General features: G+C 41.2%; 1 protein-coding gene across 1 annotated transcript in view; it reads left to right on the plus strand.

Moving 5' to 3' along the window:
- syngap1a (synaptic Ras GTPase activating protein 1a) overlaps positions 1–22,802 on the plus strand; it is a 76,184-nt gene that overhangs the window by 24,124 nt on the left and 29,258 nt on the right. The window contains 8 exon segments of the mRNA XM_027023898.2: positions 13,417–13,511; positions 15,181–15,302; positions 15,800–15,953; positions 16,270–16,368; positions 19,078–19,317; positions 19,775–20,110; positions 20,382–20,526; positions 20,643–20,787. Of these exon segments, the coding sequence (XP_026879699.2) occupies positions 13,417–13,511; positions 15,181–15,302; positions 15,800–15,953; positions 16,270–16,368; positions 19,078–19,317; positions 19,775–20,110; positions 20,382–20,526; positions 20,643–20,787 (1,336 nt within the window).

Consider the following 22,802-nt stretch of genomic DNA (forward strand, 5'->3'; position numbering starts at 1 on the left):
TCAACCTGAACACGTACAGATGTGTTTGTATGTGCGAGTGTGCTTGTGTGTGTGTTTATCTTATTGGTTGAATTATGTGCTTTAGTAACACAGTAGTCGAAATTTGACATCAGCTATGTGTAAACCTCAGTCAGTTGTGCAGGAGCTTAGTGTAGCCACTGTCCTGATAAAGTGCAAGACTCTAAAACTTGTCTGTATGTGTGTGTGTGTGTGTGTGTGTGTGTGTGTGCTTGTGCATGGGCGCGTGCATAATTGTGTGTATGAGTGTGTTTGTTATGGGAAGCAGCTGACTAGACAGCTTTGAATTTAATAAAATTCCAGAATCAATCCACCTGCATTTCTAGGATCAATGCAGCTGGAGTTCTAGAGTTCAGTGGAACAGGAGTTCTAGAATTAAGTCATCGGAAATTCTACAGTCAGCTACAGCAGAGGCCTGGACTGCAATTAGAGTCGAGTATAGATGCATCTGGTGTGACTTTGCTTGAAACCACTGTGACATAGAACCACTCCTTCTCTCCCCCTCACTGAACGCAGCAGATCTCAGCAAGCCCCGGAGATGGTAGGAACGCTAGCAACCACCCAGACTAGAAAAAAAAATGAAGGAAGGCTTAAGTAGAATGTGGTAAATTTAGCTGCATTGCGTCCTGCCGCAGTATAAGTGTTAAATTACCTCCTATAGCTTTGCCATTTATCCATACAATGCTGAGTTAGTTTCAAATTAAGTCTGAGAAACAGTGGGGAGTTTGCATCATGGCCCAGGGGCACTGAGGTGTTAGGCTGGAAATCGAACACTGGTCGCCGTGGTAAATGAACGCTGGTCACCGTGGTAAATGAACACTGGTCGCCATGGTAAATTAACTTGAGGAGCGGATGGGGCAGGGGGGCAGGGTTCTCACAGCTCTTCTGTGTCAGGGAGATCTGAACGTATTGTGGATCCTTCCGTTGTTTATGAAATTGTTTGTGAAATGAAGCTGTTTATACAATGTAATCTTACGTTTTTTCATGTGTCAAAGGGCAAGTGGTGATTCAGAAATCTTGCACTCCAATCAAAAATATACTGGTGCCTGAAAAAACGCAGACGTCACCCCTTGCCAGTCCTCAGTCCCCAGGATTCAGAATAACAATTGTGATTGTGTTTACACTGTCCATTCACTTATTTTAGAACTTTTGCTACTATTTTAACCAGTTCATTTTTTAAGGCCCCAAATATGAGGACATGTAATTAACACCCACAGCAGTTCCCGAATTAGCTGTGTTAGTCACTGGAGTGGATCCTCTTTAAAGGTATAGGTGAAGTATCACCTTGTCTTTATGAGTGGGATCCTGAGTAACGTCTACTGCTAAAAGGACCTGCTCCCACTCTCCTGAAGAGAAGGTGCATTTCGTCATCTTTCCTGCATACGTCTTTCACAGGTTGGAGGACAGGTTAAGATTGTCTAAAGTTGGAACGCACACAGCAAACATCACTGTCCTAATGTGTGAGTTCTAATTTGTCTTTGTAATAACACATATGAAGGATTTATTGTCATCATAGCAGTGTACAATGAAATTTGGTGATTTTTAATTTTTTATTATGATTTTAAAGTGAGAAGATGCTTAGAATAAACTACGTTTTCAAATTATTAAGTCATTATTAAATTCATAATTCGTTGAAACGTACACATTGTGAATAGATAATAAATAATTTTTTGTTTAAAATCCATGTAAACTGTATAAAGGAAGTCTCAGAACTCTTCTGACTTTGTTGCAGTACTGGCCAGCACTGTACTTAATTATGGGCTTGTAACATTAGCCATTTTCAGTCAGGTACTTTTAAAGGTTATTAAAGATTAGATCTGCTCATTTTCGGTCCATGCTTTATTAAAACTCTTGACTGTTTTTATGATCACACAGCAGAACCTCACTGATAGCTTTAGTACTGGAGTTTCTAACTGGCCTTACACACCGTCCAGTGAGGAAGTCATTTAAGCCTTCAACACTGATAGTCTTCAAAATCAGGAAAGTCAGAGTAGGTTCACATATTTGTGTGCTCGTGTATTTTGTGTTCATTAAACTATTTGCTGCAGTACATCCCAGACATTTTTCAAAGTCAATTAAATCTGACGACAAACATTTTTTTTGCAGAGTGGTAAAATTAAGACCTGTGTAACCACATTGCAGGTTTCCTATTTTAGGAAAGTTTATTTATTAGGAGTTTTGAAGGGTTAAATGATTTGTACTGGTCTAAGCCCAATGAGAAGTACAGTTATAAACACTGGAAAACTGCAGTTTTAATGAGGTCTGGTTTGAAACGAAGCGAGCCTATTGTTTTCTCAGAGAGGGATAGTCAGCGCTGGTGTCTTTTCCTGTGTGAATGACACCTTTCAGAGGACAGTCCAGAGCTGCTGACCATCTCCTCTCATACTCCACAGTGCCCGTGTTAGCCGTGAGGTCGCTCAGGAGCGAGGTGTGAGTGGACACAGGTGGGAGGGCCAACACGGGGCGCAGAGTCGCCCCCTGTAGGAGCTGACATCATCGGTTCTGCTACCCTGACAGCTCTGCATAATACTCTGCACTGCCGACGATTCTTTATTTATTCGATCTCCCCTTCCTGGCTCTCTCTCTTTGTCTCCCTCTCTTTCTCCTCTCGTCCACCCACGCGCTCAGTCCAGTTACTCTTATACTCCACCTTCCTTCTTCAAACCACCTACCAGTCGTTTGCTGTGGACATTCGGCCTCAGGTGGAACATTGACCTTATATGACCTTTTCCTGCACACACTTCCTGTCATTTTGCGTTCATTTATGACCCTTCATAAGAACCAGTGAACCATGGTGCTTTTAACCCCAGGGTCTCCCGCTCCACAGCGCATTCATGTGGGTTTTGTCTTTAACTTGCTGTTAATCAGATAATCATCTAGGCTAGGTAGGAATCCCTAAACAATCCAGGGCATTTGAGTCGCCCTGGTGTTAAAGGATTAGGGCTGCTGGACTTGAGAAGGTTCGTACATGATCCAGCAGTCTCTCGGTACGTTCAGTTCCACAGCGCTGTGTAATTAATGCAGTGTGTTTAAGCTTGGACAAAATCCCTTGAGCGCTTTAGCTTACACTGACCCTAACCAAAAAAACAACAGAAATAAAAGTATGCATTTATAAAGATATGTGAACCCTAATCCTTGATATGTAGTCTTATTCTGACACATTTAATGAATATGCCAAATTGAGGCTTATTTGAACAGTTATATAAATCATAATTTGCATGAACACCTTTGCAAGGAAAAGAACAACACTGCATGATAAATCAGATTGACTGCTTTAAGTAATTCTAAGGTAAATTATAAATTCTTTGACTTATAATTAGCGTTGGCTTCAGTAAATTAGCAGAGTAAGCTGTGATACAAGAGCTATAGTGTGATGGACATGTTACAGTATATATTATGTGATACTACTGTTAATGTGGTTATATTCATTAGTATTGGTTTCAACACAGGTCCTATTGCTGTGTTGTAGTACAGAAACCGCAAAAATAAAACCTTGTGATTTGATACCACAATCACAGACCATAGAGTTTCATTATATACAGTGATATCAAATAGACTGTTTAAAGCTTCTTTTTATTGTTTTCATTGCATGCAAAGGATAATTTCACTTTGTACATGTTTACCGGTCAGTTGCTAATGGTCTGCGATTTTGTCCTTATTTCCTTTTTAGTCAGAGTTGAGATCCTGACCTGCATTTGTCCTCTGTTTTATCCAGTAAAAATAATAACAATAACTAGACAATCATAAACAATAATAGCAACAACTATAAAATCACAAACATAAATAACAGGAATTAAACAATCACAAACAATAATAACAATAATTACACAATCAGAAATAAAACCTTTCAATTCCTTACTTATAACTAACTAAATAGATTACATTTTAATTTTCCAATTACTGAACTGCTTTACAGACAGCTGATTCTTTTTTTTGGTTTAGACTTTAGCAATTACAAATGAATGTTTTCACACACATAAAATAACTGCTTTCAACATTGTTTTCTGTCTTCTCAAGCACAGAGGACAACATCTCAGTTACAATAAACAGTTACTGTAATTATCATAGCTCCCATAAAGAGTTTCAACAGGAGACAAAACAGAGCTCCTGTTGTTTAAATTACAAAGACATAAAATGTTTAAATGTTTGACATTTTTCATGCACCAGTAAAACCTTTTAAAACCTTACAAAATCTTTAAAACCCTGCAAAGAACTCATCTGTGAAGAAAGAAAGATATGAAAAACAAAACTGGAATCAGGATGGTTCAGCTATGATATGCTTCTTCTGCTAGTTTTCAGACAAAAAGGTTTGCCTCAATTAATCCGTTCAAGTCACACCTATCCATTCATGAACTTGTTATATAATTCATATGTGATCTTTAGGAAGCGCAAACATCTGCATGACAGAGAAGTCCTGCTGATTATGGCCTGTCCTCACACCTGATATAAAGGTATATATAGGCTTAATCTGAGTATGGTACCATATTGGTAGTGTATTAATAGTCTGGGGAAATAATCTATTGAAAATCTCATTTCATCTAAGGTGAAAATGCTATTTAATTCAAGGTGCTAGCTCAAAAATGCTGAAAGGTTTATAAATGGTTCTGCATTACATTTCAGCTCAACACATTTCTCTTTTTTCTCTTTCTCTCTCTTCTCTGTCTCTCTGTTTCTTGCTGTCTTTCAAAGATGTACATGACAGCTCTCTCTCTCTCCTCTTTGTCTCTCTTTCTCGCGTTTTCTGAGCTGTACATTACAGTAGGATATCTCCTCTCAGTCTCTCTCTGTGTCTCTCTGTCTCTCTCAACGCTGTACATTACAGTAGGATATCTCCTCTCGGTCTCTGTGTCTCTCTGTCTCTCTCAATGCTGTACATTACAGTAGGATATCTCCTCTTGGTCTCTCTCTGTGTCTCTCTGTCTCTCTCAACACTGTACATTACAGTAGGATATCTCCTCTCGGTCTCTGTGTCTCTCTGTCTCTCTCAATGCTGTACATTACAGTAGGATATCTCCTCTCGGTCTCTCTCTGTGTCTCTCTGTCTCTCTCAATGCTGTACATTACAGTAGGATATCTCCTCTCAGTCTCTCTCTGTGTCTCTCTGTCTCTCAACGCTGTACATTACATTAGGTTATCTCCTCTCGGTCTCTCTCTGTGTCTTTCTGTCTCTTTCAGAGCTGTAAATTATAGTAGAATATCTCCTCTGGCTCTCTCAGAGCTATACATTATATAAGGATATCTCTTGTCGACTCTCTCTTTCTCACTTTATCAGAGCTGTACATTACAGTAGGATATGACCTCTGTCTCTCTCTGTTTCTCTCTGTCTCTCTCAGAGCTGTACATTACAGTAGGATATCTCCTCTTGACTCTCTGTCTGTCTCTCTCAGAGCTGTACATTACAGTAGGATATCTCCTCTTGTATTACCGATGTGAGAACCTCAGAGACTCTTATTTCTTTGCTAAAAGACTTGTTGCACAGTGTCGCGCATACAAAATGCCCTGGGTTGTTGTATATTTATATAGATAATGTACACCCACACTAACCCCCCCCCCCCCCCTTTCAGTCTCTTTCTCTTTTTCTCTGTTGATGCACATAGCAGTGCAGGCCTGGCTTGGAGCTGTTCCCACCCACGCGCACACACACACACACACACACACACACACACACACACATGCACGCGCGCACGCACACGCATGCACACACACTCCTCGAATCTGGATGCACATGTGACGTGAAGCTACAGAGTTTGTGTGTGTGCATGCGTGCGTGTGTGTGTGTGTGTGTGTGTGTGCATGGCCTCCGCTTGGTGCAGATAAACAGACTGATGTATACTTTGTGATCGTAGCCATCCACAGCACCAGCGAACAAGTCCGCAGGGAAATTTATATTCCTGTGCTTGTGTTTTTATAACCCATTGGAGTATAAAGTGTTCATTATCAGACACATGCTTGCGCTGCCATGTGCTTACTATCTATCTGCCTGCCTGTCTGTCTGCCTGCATGTCTGTCTGTCTCTCTGTCTGTCTCTCTATCTAGATATTGATTACCAATTTTATCTTTGATCCATCAATTGATCTGTTTGTCCATCTTTCTGTCTTCACATCTGTTTCACACACATCCCCTCACAGTGTATGAAAAATCACAGGTCCTGGGTTACATTTAGGGTCGAGTGCTATTACGACATGAAATTACTTTTATACTGCTAAGCTCATGCATGCAATATATGCAAATGCTTTGATATGTGAAGTGCTGTAATTATTAATTCACAAACACCACATGATACTACAATTCCACAAATATCATAGCTTGCATTAATGTGCTATTATAGCACATCCGTGTGTTATTTTTCCAAGTTTAACATTAAGAGTAACAAATAATGATAACAAATTATACGAGCAACAGCCACGATATTTCTGGTTGTCATGAAGGTGAAGCTTTTAATCCGTCAGTGGTCACCCAGCTTTACTGCACATGTTGAAATCTCTGCTTTGTAATCGTATGTGTTAGTCGGCTCTCTCAAGATCCTGCAGGTACATTTACCTGCCAAACTCATTTTTGCAAGGTGTCAAGTAGAGCGTGTATGTCAATGTGCACTTATACATATATGACGTACTTGCACAGTGTGTCACACTAACTATAGGTGTGATAGCATGTATGTATGCATGTGTGCTTATATGTGTATACGCGTGCATTGGTGAAAGAGTGTGTGTGTGTGTGTCTGTGTGTGTGTGTTTGTGCTCACCTGTTTGTATGTGTGTCTGTGTTTGTATATGTTTGCAGTCATACATGAAAGGTGCTTGTGCTTGTGCTGTTTGTGTGTGGGTGTGAGTGTGTGTGTGTGTGTGTGTGTGTGTGTGTGTGTGTGTGTGTGTGTGTGTGTGTGTGGGCATGTGAGTGGGCGTGTGTGTGTGTGTATTTGACTGTTCATGTGCTGTGATCCCCCTCTTGGCTTCGTGTGTCAAAAATCTTTCTCTACTGAAATGGAGGCCGTAACCATGGTGATCAAACAAAGATCTGGAATTCAGAATAGAATTTGCGGTTCAGAAAGCAAAAAAAGTGAGTGAGAGAGAAAAAAGACAGAAAGAAGAGAGAGAGAGAGTGGGAGAGAGAGAGAGTGGGAGAGAGAGGCGAAACGCTCTTCTGAGCACTGGTGTAAAGGCGTGCCATACTCCTGTAGATCCACTGCTCTTTATAAGCTTGTCACAACTCTGAGCTTGCATACCTAATCCTCATTTAAACTATATATATATATATATATATATATATATATCTCAAGAGCTTTCTCAGACACCTGAATATCAGAGGCAGGTTTGTCAGGTGTAGGTTGATCCTGAAGTCTGTGTCAACTCTCTAGGAGATATACCTGCCATCAGAGGTCCTGATCCACTTCCTTCAGGTTTTCCAGTGGCGTGGGGATATTAAAGGCAGGCTCAGAGCGAATGTCTGCAGGGCAGGAGCTCTCCTGGGCCGCAGGATGGGCTGCCTCACACAGGGTGCGCATGGTTCTATAGGCAGATTCATCTGCTTTGTCCAAACTAAGACCTACAAGATCCTTACCTTTTCCTCATAATGATTCATGATTTCGATAAACTTTAAAGTAAAGGCCATTTTGAATGTGCCTTAGGGGTTTAAGATGAGTCTACATTCAGACACATGATACTTTTGACAGGGAATGAATCGCATGTAGACAAATGATTCATTCTACAGGGAATTAATCGCATGTGCTGCTTGTGAATCATTGGGCCTTGCCTGGTTAAGGGACATAGGCACCCTAACAAATCTCGAAGTATTGTTTTGGTGATAATGGAGCTATGCTTGGGAACATACTGCTATAATTATCACCTGTTTAATTTTTCAGCTGTTCCTGCCAAGTAGCATATTTCTGTAAACATGACAGCAATTTAAATTCCGTGGCCATCGGGTAGAGTACTTGAGATTTTATTTTTGGTTTTATATAACACTGTTTCTGTCTAAACAAGTTCTCTTCATTTGTTTGGTTTAAAACTGACATGTTGACCCCCTGTACATTAGGATCCTCTGGACAAGCATTTTCACTCTCTACCAGAGAGTATGTAACATACTAGAGTTTCTCTGGAGAGTATGTCACACACTGGAGTTTCTCTCTTTCATTTGCATGTAGCTCAGTGTTCTTTACCAGAATAAAAATGTTATAATGTTTTTATATATATATATATATATATATATATATATATATATATATATATATATATATATATATATAATTCTAGTTAATTAGACTAGTAATCAGTAGGTTTAAAACCTCACCACTGTCATGTTGCCACTGTTGGGCCCCTGAGCAAGGCCCTAAACCCTCAGTTGCTCAAATTGTGTTCAGTCAGATTAAATTCCATAAATGTTATTTGGTCATTTTGTATTTGTGTGGCAAAGCAGACTTTGTACTGGGAATAGTTAAAGGGGAAGGTGCTGAAAAAATTGTATGTGACAGAAAGAAAGAGAGCGATAATTTGCTTATGATTGATTTTAAATTATCGCAATATTGAATAATATCGTTTATCGGCCCAAGGCTAGTTGGAGCCTTCTTCTGCTCATTCGCAGCAGTCTGAGAGGACGTTCCCTGCGGCAGCAGATCCAAAGGCTCCCCCCTTTGTTCCAGTGACAAGTAACATTGTGCTTACTATGCTATTGATAACAGACCCCCTGGTTTTACCCTGTGCACACACCAACTGCAGCATGTATGCATCTTCGACAACTCTTCGAAAGATTTATTTTCCTCAAAGTTGAAAAGACATCAGGTTTATTCATGACACCTTTTCTAAATGAGCATGGGGGTTCTAAATATTACATAGACCAAGTCCTGCTTGGATCAAACCTGGGGTCAGAGATCAGTGAGCTCTTCAGAGATGAGATCTAGCTGTTCACTTGAATGTGTACCTCATTCTGGGAGTGCTGCGTCAGGAAGAGCCTGACCTCTGTGACATGAATTCCTTAGTTTCGTGACGTCTTTAACAGCAGGTCCACCAGTGGAGTGCAGATCCCTTCTGATCTGCTGTGTCTAGCGAAATACTATTATAACACCACTGTTGGTCTGCCATTTCTGTACTATGATAACATCACAGCTGCTGTCATTTCTGTACTATTATAACATCACAGCTGCTCTGTCCTTTCTGTATTATGATAACATCACTGCTGCTCTGTCATTTCTGTACTATTATAACACCACTGTTGGTCTGCCATTTCTGTACTATTATAACATCACTGCTGCTGTCCTTTCTGTACTATTATAACATCACAGCTGCTGTCCTTTCTGTACTATTAAAACATCACAGCTGCTGTCCTTTCTGTACTATTATAACATCACAGCTGCTGTCCTTTCTGTACTATAATAACATCACAGCTGCTCTGTCATTTATGTACTATTATAACATCACAGCTGCTCTGTCATTTCTGTACTGTTATAACATCACAGCTATTCTGTCATTTCTGTACTATTATAAAATCACAGCTGCTCTGTCCTTTCTGTACTTTTATAAAATCACAGCTGCTCTGTCATTTATGTACTATTATAACATCACAGCTCATCTGTCCTTTCTGTACTATTATAACATCACAGCTCATCTGTCCTTTCTGTACTATTATAACATCACAGCTGCTCTGTCCTTTCTGTACTATCAAACTGGATTTCTTTCTTTTTTCTGTGCTTTTTTATAGAGCACAGACAGGTTTGTATATATACATACATAAATACATACATACATACATACAGAAAAGGGCTGTATAGATAAACAGAAAGCCTTTCTAAGTTAACTATTTTCATTTGACAGTGTCTTAAATAGTAGTGTGGTCTTGTCTAAATATAGCTGTGTAGATTTGGACTTTTGTTGGGTAAAGTGGTAAGCCACAGAGTGGTGCATGTATGCATAGTGTCTTTCTTTGCCCCAGACTTAAAGTGGTAGGTTGGAGCCATTTTGATGTAAATATGCAGTTGCACATATTTACCTGTATATGTTAGGCATACCTTTAGATACACACTTTAACCTGAACTAATGACACACGCCCTGCCTCACTCAGAACAAGCATGAGCCTGACCCAACAGTATCATGAACCTTCATTTTGGCTCATTCAGTGTGAAGAACCAGACCATGTCTGTCCCAAAACTGCACACATCCCCTAAGCCTTGTAGCTCATTCAGGCGTCTCTACTGTGCCGTATAAACCGCCCTCTGGATTTCCTGCACCAGAAATGCTAGCCTGTGTGATATCTAAAAATTAGCCACACCCACCACCTATTCTGTTTTCCTGTTCTTTAAGGAGGTCAATTATAAATATTGCTGAGGGTGTAATTCAGTCAGGCACAGAAAGGGGGCAGTAGTTCACACCTTGCTCATTCCCTACCTCTCTCTTGGCAGGGTCAGTATAACTGTCCAGGTTTTTCTTTATCTCCTTTTAATTACTGAGCCTTACACAAGGGCTTAAAGCTGTTGCACTGTCTGTGTGTGTGTGTGTGTGTGTGTGTGTGTGTGTGTGTGTGTGTGTGTGTGTGTGTGTGTGTGTGTGTGTGTGTGTCTGTGTGTGTGTGTGCGTGCGTGTGTACACGCATGCTTGCACATGTATGCATGCACACTGTCTTTAAGAGCTCCATCACTGTGAGCCAGTTTGAAAAAATCAATAAGAGAGAAAGTGTTTTGTGTGTTTTTGTGTATGTATGAACCATGGAGCTGACAATATAATGGAACCCCCAGACAATATATGAATATATCCATAACCAGACAGCAGTTGTCAAATGCTCTCTCGCCCATTTTGAACAATGTACCGTAGGCAGTTGGACCAACTCTCACACCGAACAGTTGACAACAGGCGGTGTGGGTTGTAGGCTCTCGCAGGCTTTCTCGAAAGAAAAACCCATCCAGCCGCAGAATTAAGAAAAAAAAAACAAAGCAGCAAAAGACCGGTGACTCATCACGTCATATCACTTTGTTCCGCGGCTTTGAAGTCGACAATTTATTTGCTAATTACTCAAGATACATGTCTTAATATGCGTTTGCATGAGGAGCGCTTCTTTTTCTCCTGTGTGAGTCCAGCTTTTCTGAGTCTCAGCTGTCCCTCCTCGCTCCTGTTTATGAGGTATGATGTCCCATGACACAGGAAGCGCTCCCTCAACCTTTTCTCACTCTCACAGAGGACAACTTGACCATGATCTGCATAAATAGCAACTTCAGCAAAATGAGTCGTGTGTATTTGTTTTATGGCATATAGGAATATACTCTCATAAAAGTTTTTTTTTGTAGAATTTTTCGAAGGCTTCAAAAGCATTCATGATCAAAAAAAGTTTGATCCTGTTCCACAGACAGAGCAGAGTGGTAGTGACACCGAGGTCATGGATTTGAGTCGAAGGCCGAAAATGCGGATGCATCTAAAAACATGCATCTTCAGCTATCTGTGAATGAGCCAGTCCATTTAGTGCTCCAGCTGTGAATTTAAAAGGGCATGACATCTTTAGCACCTTGGCCAGTGCACCACAAGGGCCACGTCTGTGACGTTCTCTGATCCCGCGGTGCACCTTCCTGCTCTGCTGGGTGTGGGCCTGCAGCTCTGAGCATGTGCCGATGCACTCTGACCATGAGCACGTCCAGACTCCTGTGTGCTTCCTGCAGACACAAGAGTAGACGCCAGCGCAGTTTCTTAAAGGTCTCACAGTTTTTGTTGTTTTTATTATGGCAGTTTTCTGCCCTCTTCATTTGTGCTGGAAAAGGTCTAAAGTACAAGTAGTTTTGTAAATAAAGTCTGGTCTGTGTGTGTGTGTGTGTGTGTGTGTGTGTGTGTGTGTATATATATATATGCTACTTTATTTCGGCACATTCAGCTGTGTAAGCCTCTTTGTCTTTCTCTCTGTTTCTCTTTCTCTTATCCTCACTTTGAAACGTCAAGATCTAAACATTTTCTTCAATCTAAAAATAATGATGATGGCGTTGATGATGATGGCAATGATGACGTGCACAACGGCGACCCAGGCCGGTTTCTGTAGATTTGAGATGACTCAGTCTTCACCATGCGCCCAGCACTGAGGAGTCCAGAATAAGCACTAGTAGGTCTCCTCCTTGGGGCATCAGAAACACAATCTCAGGTTGAAATAGTGATAAAGTTGATAACTACATCCTGCTTCTCGATCACCCTGAGAAGCATCATCAGGGAAGCAGAGAGGACGAGTGAGAGGTGCTGAAGAAAAACCAGCCAAGGACTGAAAATCACGATGTGTGTATGTGTGTGTGTGTGTGACTCATATTTCCTATCCTGAATTGGTATATTCCTTTTCTCCTTTATGAGTCAGCGTGGCTTATACTGACATATGGAGCGGCATGTCTATGGCTCTTTGTCTCAATCTGTCTATATATTTAGCTTTGTTTAGTTTAGGAGTAAAAGTTAAAAGTCATGGTTTAACTTTTGAAGTCAGATTTCAGGACACATATGAAGTCTCATTATGTGACGTATTTATGCAATTCTGTGCCTAATGAAAGTGCTCGTGTGAGCTCTAGACATTTGCACAGTAAACCTTGCTCTACGATCAATCATTTTTTATTTAAAAAACTTTTGGTTTTAACGTTAAGAGGGGATTTCACATTTTCTTTTATATGGAGAGTGTGAAAGATGGTTGTGTGTGTGTGTGTGTGTGTGTGTGTGTGTGTGTGTGTGTGTGTGTGTGTGTGTGTGTGTGTGTGTGTGTGTGTGTGTGAAAGTGAAAAAGATAGGGAACAATAAATGACATGCGGATATTGCCTCTTCTTATTACTGGTTAATGTTGCACTGTAATTTATGCAATATTTTTAATTTTAGTGTAGACTACATTTGATAGGGTGTGTGTTCTCTTTGAAAGAGAATTACAAGACAAGAGACAGGAAAGACATGACAGTGGGGGGAGGGGTTGTGAAAAAGGGAGGCGAGAGAGAGTTAAATGGAGTGAGAGAGACAGAAAGAGAGACAGCGCTACTGGAATTATGTAAAAGAGAGGTGCGTGGGAGAGAGAGAGAAGGGGAGATGGGGAGAGGGAGAGAGAGAAGGCGATGGATGTAGAGGAGAAGGTTGTGTATTTATAGCTCCTCAAAATATATAAAAAGAAAAAGGTTAGTGCCAGTCCTGGGGGAAATCTAGGACAACAAGCATGAAGGGAGAGAGACATTTTGGGGGAAAACGGAGCCATGAACTGAAAAAAGCTTTGAAGGTGTGTGTGTGTGTGTGTGTGTGTGTGTGTTTGCAGCCTATTTTTAGATCTTTGAGTTCCAGAACTTACTGCTGCTCATTTGGCCTTTGCCTGTTTCCCCCTAAGCCAAACAATTAGTCTGCCTTCCTTTCTCTCTCTCTCTCTTTCTCTCTCTCTCTTTCTCTCTCTATCTCTGTCTCTCTCTATCTCTGTCTCTCTCTGTAGAGCACGCTCGTGCTCGTAGAAAGAGCTTTGCCACAGTGAGGCAGAGAAGCATGGAAACCCCTCCCACTGCTCCTCCACAGCCATTCCGTCAGTCCGTGAGTACCACAGGCTCCGCCTTTCTTGTATCTTTGGCTCCACCTCTCTCAGCCTACATTCCGGTTGTGCTCAACATTTACATGATTGCATTGATTATATGATTGCATATGATTACAGTTAATGTTTCCATTACACATAGTGCCCATCACTGTAGACAGGAATCATAATCAAGATAAATGCTGTAATTAGCATGTTTTTGGACTATTTTTGTCCACGTTATTTTGTAGTCCAGAGCATCTTAAGGTCAGCACTACAGAGTCCTTTTCACTAGAGCTTGTAAACCATTTATTACATGGCTTGTCATAACAACGTAACAACGGAGAATCTCCAGGGACGTCCCAGCTGCTCACATGAATCCACCTGATTCAGCCTGTCAGCTGTTCAAAAAGACGGAGTTGGGGAACACTGCCGCTACAGTGTGCAGTGCAGTCATTTTCATAATTCCTATTTTTGCACCTGGGTTTTGTGAAGAGGAAGGTAGAGGGAAGTTTTATGTTTAGTATTTGGAGTGTAGGAATGTGAGAGTGAAGGAGCGAGTGCAAGGAGATGTGGTTCTGCTAAACTGCACCTGCCCTCCATCTGTCTTTGCTAAAAAAAATGGCTTTTAATGAGGTCACAGCTGAACCGCCCACCGAGTTTGCCTGGAGTTGTTTGAAAGAATTCTGTTTGGTGGTGTTTAGTGTTATAGATGAGATAATTATAGCTAAAGCTGACACGATGTTGGACTGAGGCTGTAGGAAACTACAGGAGAGCAGGTGCTTTTAAACACGTATGGCCAGACGGCATTGCTTTGAGAGCGGGAGAGACAGCCAGGAGAGAAAGATGGAGAAAGACAGAGTGAGAAACAGAAAGCAGAAAGTGAGAGAGAGAGATGGAGAGACAGATAAGGAGAGAGCTAAATGGGGAGAGAAAGAGATGGACAGAGGTAGTTGAAAAGAAAGAAGGAAAGAAAGAAAGAAAGAAAGAAAGAAAGAGAGTGAGAGCGTAGGCAGTATCTGAGCATGAGTCACCAGGCCAGAAACAGCTTGTGAACTGATTCAGTTACAGCGCCATCTTGTGGTTTGAGGCAGAGTGTTGTACTTCTCCACCAACCGGAAAGGCTAAAACAGGAACAAACTGAATCTCATAACCAACACTTTCCTCTGAAAGTGATGGGAAAATGCTTTGTTCCCCATGAACACTACGTTTAAAGTAATCAATCAGTCAATCAATCAATCAATCGAACACCTAATTGTCATGGATTATTATTAAACCAACCTGAGGAGTGATTTGCTTTCCTCCTTTCTCGTGCATTATATTATCTCACACAAGGCATTTGGCCCCAGCACAAAACCACCCTTTTTGCATCATCTTACTGAAATGATTTGCTTGTGTTCCACTTTTTTCTCCTTGGGAGCTGGCAGTGTTTGTGGGAAAATCCTGATTCCTTGTCAGGAGTAATGAGTCTTTCTGTGCCATTTCTTTCCTTTGTCGTGTGTTTTGTAATATGGGGCGGTTTAACCCCTGGAGAGTCAGAGACTTAGCTTAGCTCAGGTTTTTCTCTCCTGCTTGTAATTACTGTACCAAACTATTCTATGCGGCACGGCCAAACCAAGCCCAGCCTGTCTCTCTCAGACTTTACTTGCGAGCTGTCTGGGTAACTTTCTACATGTCTGTCCATCTGATTAGAGTTTTCTTAGCCGCCGTCTGAAAAGCTCAATTAAGCGAGCAAAGAGCCAGCCCAAACTTGATCGTACCGGAAGCTTCCGCCACATGATTCTCCCACGATTTCGCAGTGCTGACCAGGAGAGGTACGAGAAGTATGCATGCAAACATACACACACACACGAACACGGACACACATCGTCATTTCCTCTGAAACTGATAACCTTCATTACAACCTTGCATGCGTAGTATATATTTTAAAAAAACAAAACAAAAACTCAACATCCAGGCAACTGCCCAACAGGCTAGCCTTGTGTGAGTGAGCCTGCTAGGCTGTCATGCTTGACTTAAACAATAGTAAATACTGGCTTCATAGAGAGTCTGAGCTGCCAATGTTTACCTGACCTGTGGTTCATAGTTCCACTTGAGTTGTGTCCAAGACTCCATTGAGCTTTTTGGCCCAGGCACCTGCTTCTTCAGGCAGTAAATAAAAAACCCTACTGCACAAATCTCCACAACCCCACGCAACACCATTATGAAGAATTATGGCTTCTCATCCATCTTTTCTCTCTTTCTCTTTCTTTCTCAGCAGTTAACCTTTGAAATTCTCATAGCTTTCTCCCTCCCTTTGCCCTCCTGGCAGAACGCGTCTGATGCAGAGCTTTAAGGAGTCTCACTCCCATGAGTCTTTGCTGTCCCCGAGCAGTGCAGCTGAGGCACTGGATCTCACGCTGGACGAGGACGCCATCATCAAACCCGTCCACTCCAGCATCCTCGGCCAGGAGTACTGCTTTGAGGTGGGTGGTCAAACCAAAACCCAAACTAACACTGCTTAGATTATTTCTAGATCATAAGCCAATAGAAACAGAATCTAGTTTTTGGTACTTTAATCAAACTGGATTCTGCCTCAGCCAGCTAGGATTCTGGGAATGCTGGAATTCTGGGAATATTGAACCATAGTGGTCTTGGTTTTGACTCCAAGTCCAGTGTCAAGAAGAAATGACCAGGCTCAAAGATGACCACCTGTACATGACCTTTTATCCTGTGTTTGTGTGTGACCTTTGCCCTGTTTTTGTATGTGTGTATTTACCTCTGTGTGCATGCGACTTTTAGGTGACAACAGCCTCAGGCACAAAGTGTTTTGCCTGCCGTTCGGCTGCCGAGAGGGACAAGTGGATCGAGAACCTGCAGCGTGCGGTTAAACCCAACAAGGTGGGAAGTGACCTGCTGAATCGAGAGCATGCATCACCTGTCAAAACACAAGGAACCATTTGAGAATGCATTGTCATATCATTATACTGCTTTACGCTGGATTTGACTTTCAGTAGGGGCAGAGTGGATATTGTCTCATATGTCCAATAATCAAGTTAGATATTACATCCACTCTGTTTCAGCCTGTGGGAGCTTTGCATGAACATCTGGAACCAATATGATAGCATTACAAATGACTGCCTGTGTAGTATTGACTAATCTAATGTGGTAGGGTTGTCTTGGAACCCATCTTTCACTTGTTAGGGGCTAACTGCAGTTAGGTATCTGTCAGATTGGGTGGTCTACAAAATGCTGTCACATTGACATTGAAGCTTCAGTTTTACCTGAACCTGGGACCATACATTTGGTGGCCTTCCAGAATGATTGCCACAAACTATCCAAATTTACAATCATTTCCTTTTTTCAACATTGATGCATCTCTTTTCCCCTCTATTACGATACATTTGTGAATGAACGCTGCTATTCAGTGCTGCCAAGGGAGTATGGTGTTTCCATTTGAATATGGCTCTTTTTTATAATGGCATATATAAGGTTTTCCATGCCACTACTGACTTTGAGGGGGCTAGATGTCTGGATCTGAACTCCTGTAAAACTGCTTGAGACAGTGCTTGTTGTTAAAAGCTGTATAATTAAATGTAATTTATACAATTAAAATTTATTACATTTATTTAATGTATTAAATTCCAGCAAAGTCCAGGAGACCAACAGAGACTTTCCCACATGAAATGTCCAAATGATTTTAAGTATCCATCAGTCAATAAAACACATGCTCAAGCTCCAACGTGCATTTTGACAAATGCAAAAATGGGCTAAAAATATTCCTGGTATTTTAGCAATAAGTGGTATTAAGAGTTTAAAACAACACAGATGGTTTGTAACTTGCTGAACAGGCGATGTTCCTGAAACATCATCTGTTGGGTTTCATAAAGCAAGTAGCAAAACTATTAGAGCAAGAACAAGTGCAATCTCTGATGTAAAACACTGCAATTCTCAGTGGGACTAATGCAATTTAAAATAAATGAAAATTTGTTTGCATAAAAAAAATTGTTATGAAAATTAAAAAACAGGGTGAGACGATGGTAGGCCAGCTAATTACTCATCATTTAAAAAAATCTGCTAGTTAGCATCCATTTGCTATATGTAATCAAATGTTATAGAGAAAAGAAGACTCTCCCTCATTTACTGTTATGATTATTAATGTGGTTGAGTAATTACAGTCTCAGGAGAGTATCTAGTCATAGTGAACCCAGATTAACCCAGATGCTTAAAAAATGCTGTTAAATTCAGTGAATGCTGAAAGTTGTCCATATATTGATATGTTTCAGACCCATCTTAAAATGGATTCAACACATTATTTTTCTGAGATCAACCTACATATTTTGGAATGTTTTGTAAATTTATTAAAAATAAAAGACTGAAATTTCACATTATCATACAAATTCAGACCATTTGTTATGACACTTGCTGTTGAGCTGTGGTTTATCCTACTTCCTTGAAATGCTCTAAACTTTATTGGAATTGATTGTTCCATTAACTGAATTGATTAGACACAATTAGGAAAGGCACACAGATGTCTATATAAGGTCTCACAATTTATGGTCTATGTCAGAAAAAAACAATCATTTGACGTTGAGAGAAGGATGAGAGAATTGTCTGTAGACATATTCTGTCAAGGATTATGTCAAGGCACAGATCTAGGGAAGCTCAGTGCCTTGACACATTTCTGCAGCACTGAAAGTGTGCATGAGTCCTGGAGTCTCCATCATTCTCAAATGGAAGAGGTTTGGAACGAGTAACTGACTTCTTAGATCTGGCCACTCAGCCAAACAGAGCTTGAGAGATTCTGCCAAGAAGAAAAGGAGAACCTTCCAGCGGAAAGGTGGGCCAAGCTAGAGGATCACTCCCAAGAAAACCACTCACTGCTGCCAAAGGTGCTTTAACCAAGTACTAAGTGAAGGTTCTGAATACTTATAGAAATTGAATATTTCAATTTTTATTTTTAATACATTTAAAAAAACATTCTAAAAACCTGCTTTTGCTTTGTCACTGTAGAGTCATGAGAAAAATGAGTTGAATCCAAGTTGGATCCAAAGTTTCCAAAATGTAAAACTCGAAAGGGTGTGAAAGACTTTCTGCATACATTAAGAGGACTAGGATATGTTTCCATACTTATGTTGCCTTTATGCACAGATGGATTATCAGTGAGGGTGAAATTTCGATTCGTTTGTCATGAAGAATTATATCCTATGTAATAAAGCCTTATTGTTCTTTGTCCGCCTTTATTACCATCATGTGGATGGTATGCGCAGAAAGCTGGAGTATTGATACGTTATTTTATTGTCTCTCAGAATAAATCAATTAAAAATCCCACAAGGCCATGTAAGCATTATGGAGTTGAAATCTATTGACAAACTAGGAGTACTTAATAGAATCCTCACTGATTCAAAGGACAATTGAAGCAAAATATTACTAACAGTAAATGACATGTAAAGAGGTAGCATTATCACTTTTGCATAACTGCCCCTGTGAATAATTGTTAACCATATAACCCTTTTTGCTCACTGCTGGTAGTATCTTATATACTGTAGTTTATATAATTTTGTGCATTCTGGTGTTTTATATTTTTTGATTATCCTGATACCGTTGCAGGATAACAGTCGCCGGGTGGACAATGTACTTAAGTTGTGGATCATCGAAGCACGGGACCTGCCGCCTAAGAAGCGCTATTACTGCGAACTATGTCTGGACGACATGCTATACGCGCGCACCACCAGCAAGCCTCGCACCGATACCGTCTTCTGGGGCGAGCACTTCGAGTTCAACAACCTCCCCGCCATCCGCAGCCTACGACTGCACCTCTACAAGGAGACAGACAAGAAAAGACGCAAGGTCTGAATGCCAGGGTCAGCCAGGGTGTGACAACTAGCAGTGTTATGACTAGCAGTTCTGGGAGCTAGCAGTGTTGCAGCTTAGCCAGCGTGTGAACGTTAGAAGTATCAGCAGGAATGATGTACTTTCCTTAAGGATCAATATCTATCTATCTATCTATCTATCTATCTATCTATCTATCTATCTATCTATCTATCTATCTATCTATCTATCTATCTATCTATCCATCCATCCATCCATCCATCCATCCATCCATCCATCCATCCATCCCTCTACCCACCCACCCAAGGTTGCTTAGCTTAAAAATAGTAACATACCTTCATTTTATCAAGATAGAGATGAAAGCATGTTATTTTCTTCATCGTTTCTTTTTTTAGCATACGAGATGAGTACAGGCCATCTCACAAAGGTATCTAGCAATGGCCAGCCTATATCTTTGACTTTGTGTTCTCGGCAGGAGAAGAGCACGTATCTGGGCTTGGTCAGCATTCCTATCTCCAGCATCACGGGTCGACAGTTTGTGGAGCAGTGGTACCCCGTGATCCAGCCCAGCGTCCTTGCCAAGGGTGGAGGTGTGGGCAGTGGCAAGGTCATCAATGCTTCACTGCGGCTGAAGTCACGCTACCAGACCATGAGTATCCTGCCCATGGAGCTGTATAAGGAGTTTGCGGAGTACGTGACGAATAACTACCGTACACTGTGCTCTGTTTTGGAGCCACTCCTGAGCGTGAAAAGCAAGGAGGAGGTAGCCTGTGCCCTGGTGCACATTCTGCAGAGCACCGGCAAGGCCAAGGTTTGTGAGGTCACTTCCTTAGCTCTGGGGGTTTGCATTTGGATTCTTTCAGGTTTTGAGTATAGACCTCCAGTCTTAGAGACCCACCGCTATGGGACTATTTTTTGGGCAGTTTTTGGAAGTCAGCTGAAGATTTTTTCCCCATTTGTTTCAGTTGCGATGTTGGAATACTATATACCTTTCAGTACACTAGTCTTGAGTGTACTTTTTCAGTTGAAATGTGTTACGCACACAATCTGAATTAGTTTTAAGGGATTTTTTTCTTTTGCAGGATTTTCTGTCAGATATGGCGTTGGCCGAAGTGGATCGCTTTATAGACCGTGAGCATCTGATCTTCAGGGAGAACACACTGGCCACCAAAGCCATAGAGGAGTACCTCAAACTTGTTGGACACCGATACCTTAAAGACACTATTGGTATGTGTTCAGATGATGAAATAAAGCTGGGGGTGATAAAAAAAATGTCCTATGTGTTGGGCAGTTTACGGATGATGATGATAGTGGTGATGATGAAGGCTCTCCTGTGTGTGTAGGGGAGTTTATTCGGGCGCTGTACGAGTCAGAGGAGAACTGCGAAGTGGACCCCATGCGAACTCCACCCTCAATGCTTCCAGACCATCAGGCAAACCTACGCATGTGCAGCGAACTTGCACTTTGCAAGATCATCAACTCCCATTGGTCAGTTTTTCCCTCTGCCTCCACCTCTCTGATGCACTGTTTGTACTTCTGACCTGAAATGGTCTTTTAGTTTTAGCAGCCCAAATGGCAACTGTTCCTAATGTGCTTTTTACGCTAGACAATCCTCACATCCCAGCACTCACAACACCTTTTGTTCTACCCCACATTCCACTCTGACCAACTGTGAATGTGTTGACCAACTGGAAAGTCTTAACAGATTAGCAGTAATGCTATGCTATACTCACACGCTAACCGAGCATTTAAATTCTGTCCCATTCAATTCAGATCAGTTTTATTTGTAGTTATTTGTACATGAGTAATTCTGTGACCTTGCTGCACACAGCTTTACTGTTTCTAAAGCTGTGATCAATGCGAGGTTGATAGTAGCTAAAAAGTCATGACAAAGAACATCTAAGAGAATCAAAAACTCAAAAGGGGATTCCATCCTCCTCTGAGCAACAGCAGTTCCCAAAATTCTAATCATACATCATTGTAGGATTAAAATAGTGCTACTCAAATATGCAGAGAATAATTTCATTTATTAAGACAGTGTTAGGGCGTTCCAAGTGACATGTCAATGGCAGCATGCTAATTTCTGAGCTCCGCCAGCAATGATAATTTCACTTCTTTTTTGACACCTTTCCCTTCTCATAGTATTGGATATGATGATATGACAACCCCAAGCAAACTGGATACTGATTTTTCTCCAGTTAAAATGAAACCTAAGGACATTTTTATCTTGTCCGACGAGCTTGATGCAGCCATCTTGAAAAGTGTGAAACAGGCATTTCTCAAACTGCAAGGTCGACTGAATGCTTTGATTTCCTTGACAGTTGTTGAAGTCCTGACTAATGTTTTGACTCCACAACTGGACCAGTTGAAATCTAGAATTGTAGAAGTCACAGTGAATCTACAATTCTTTCACAAAAAGCTTTTAAGTCATGGCAAAGCTATTAGCCAGCTGCATTCTCGTGTGGTTAACTTACAGCAAGGAGTCTAGACCGACTGTAACCAAACCTGCGACCAACTCCAGGAATTTGAGAAGTTGCGAGCTAAATTGACTGACTTCGAAGACAGTAGGAGTTATAGGAATATTGTGTGATTAGTCAGCCTACCTGAGTCAGTAGAAGGCAACAACACTGTATCTTTTCTCCAGAAACATCTACTGAAATGGATATTGGCAGGCCACGAGATTCTCATCAAGAGGGCCCATCGCATGAAGGAAGGGAATAACAACCCCAGGCCATGCATCTTGATCTTCCGACTACTCAACTATACTGACAGGCAGACTATATTACATGAAGCCAGATCTGGGAACCTTGGTTTTGAGCGGCACATCTTACTTTTTAGTTAAGAAACTGGCTAAAAGGAGAAAGATGGACTAGCTCATGGCAGCTTAAATCGTTTCTTTGGTACCTGCTGTCCTAGATGTAAACCATCAAGGTAAACAAGTCCTGTTTTGTACGTCGACCGAGGCAGAGGATTTCCTTCGATGTCAGCCATGACGAAGCCTAAGAAATCATCTACATCATCAGACACTGAAATATTGGTGGATTGCAGCAGGGCACGGGAATAGATTCCGCTACAGCTTGTGCATGTGGCTGAAGTCTCTGAAATCAACTTGTAAGCCACTGCTGATATAAAGATGTCCAGTTAATAACCTCATCCTTGGAGAGACAGTGCATGATTGGGAAGACAATCTGAGGACTGCAGACATTTACAGAGCTTGTAATGGACAAGCTGCTTCAGATCTCCTCCAGTTCTTAGACTTGGTTGAAAGTTTTTTATGCTCATAAAAATAGTTCCGACTTGGTTGAAAGTTTTTTATGCTCATAAAAATAGTTCCGACTTGCAGGTACGATAGTAGAACTGTTTGTTACAGCTATATTACTCTTCAGGACAGAGCTCTTGTCTTTCACATGGGCATATAGCCATTTTTCAACCGTGTTCAGGAAAGCGAGGTTCTGCTTTGCAGTTAGTTGCTGGTGGGAGTTGTGAGCTGTTGTGAGAGTTGA

The sequence above is a fragment of the Electrophorus electricus genome, chromosome 2, assembly GCF_013358815.1.
Source record: "Electrophorus electricus isolate fEleEle1 chromosome 2, fEleEle1.pri, whole genome shotgun sequence".
NCBI classification, from domain to species: domain Eukaryota; kingdom Metazoa; phylum Chordata; class Actinopteri; order Gymnotiformes; family Gymnotidae; genus Electrophorus; species Electrophorus electricus.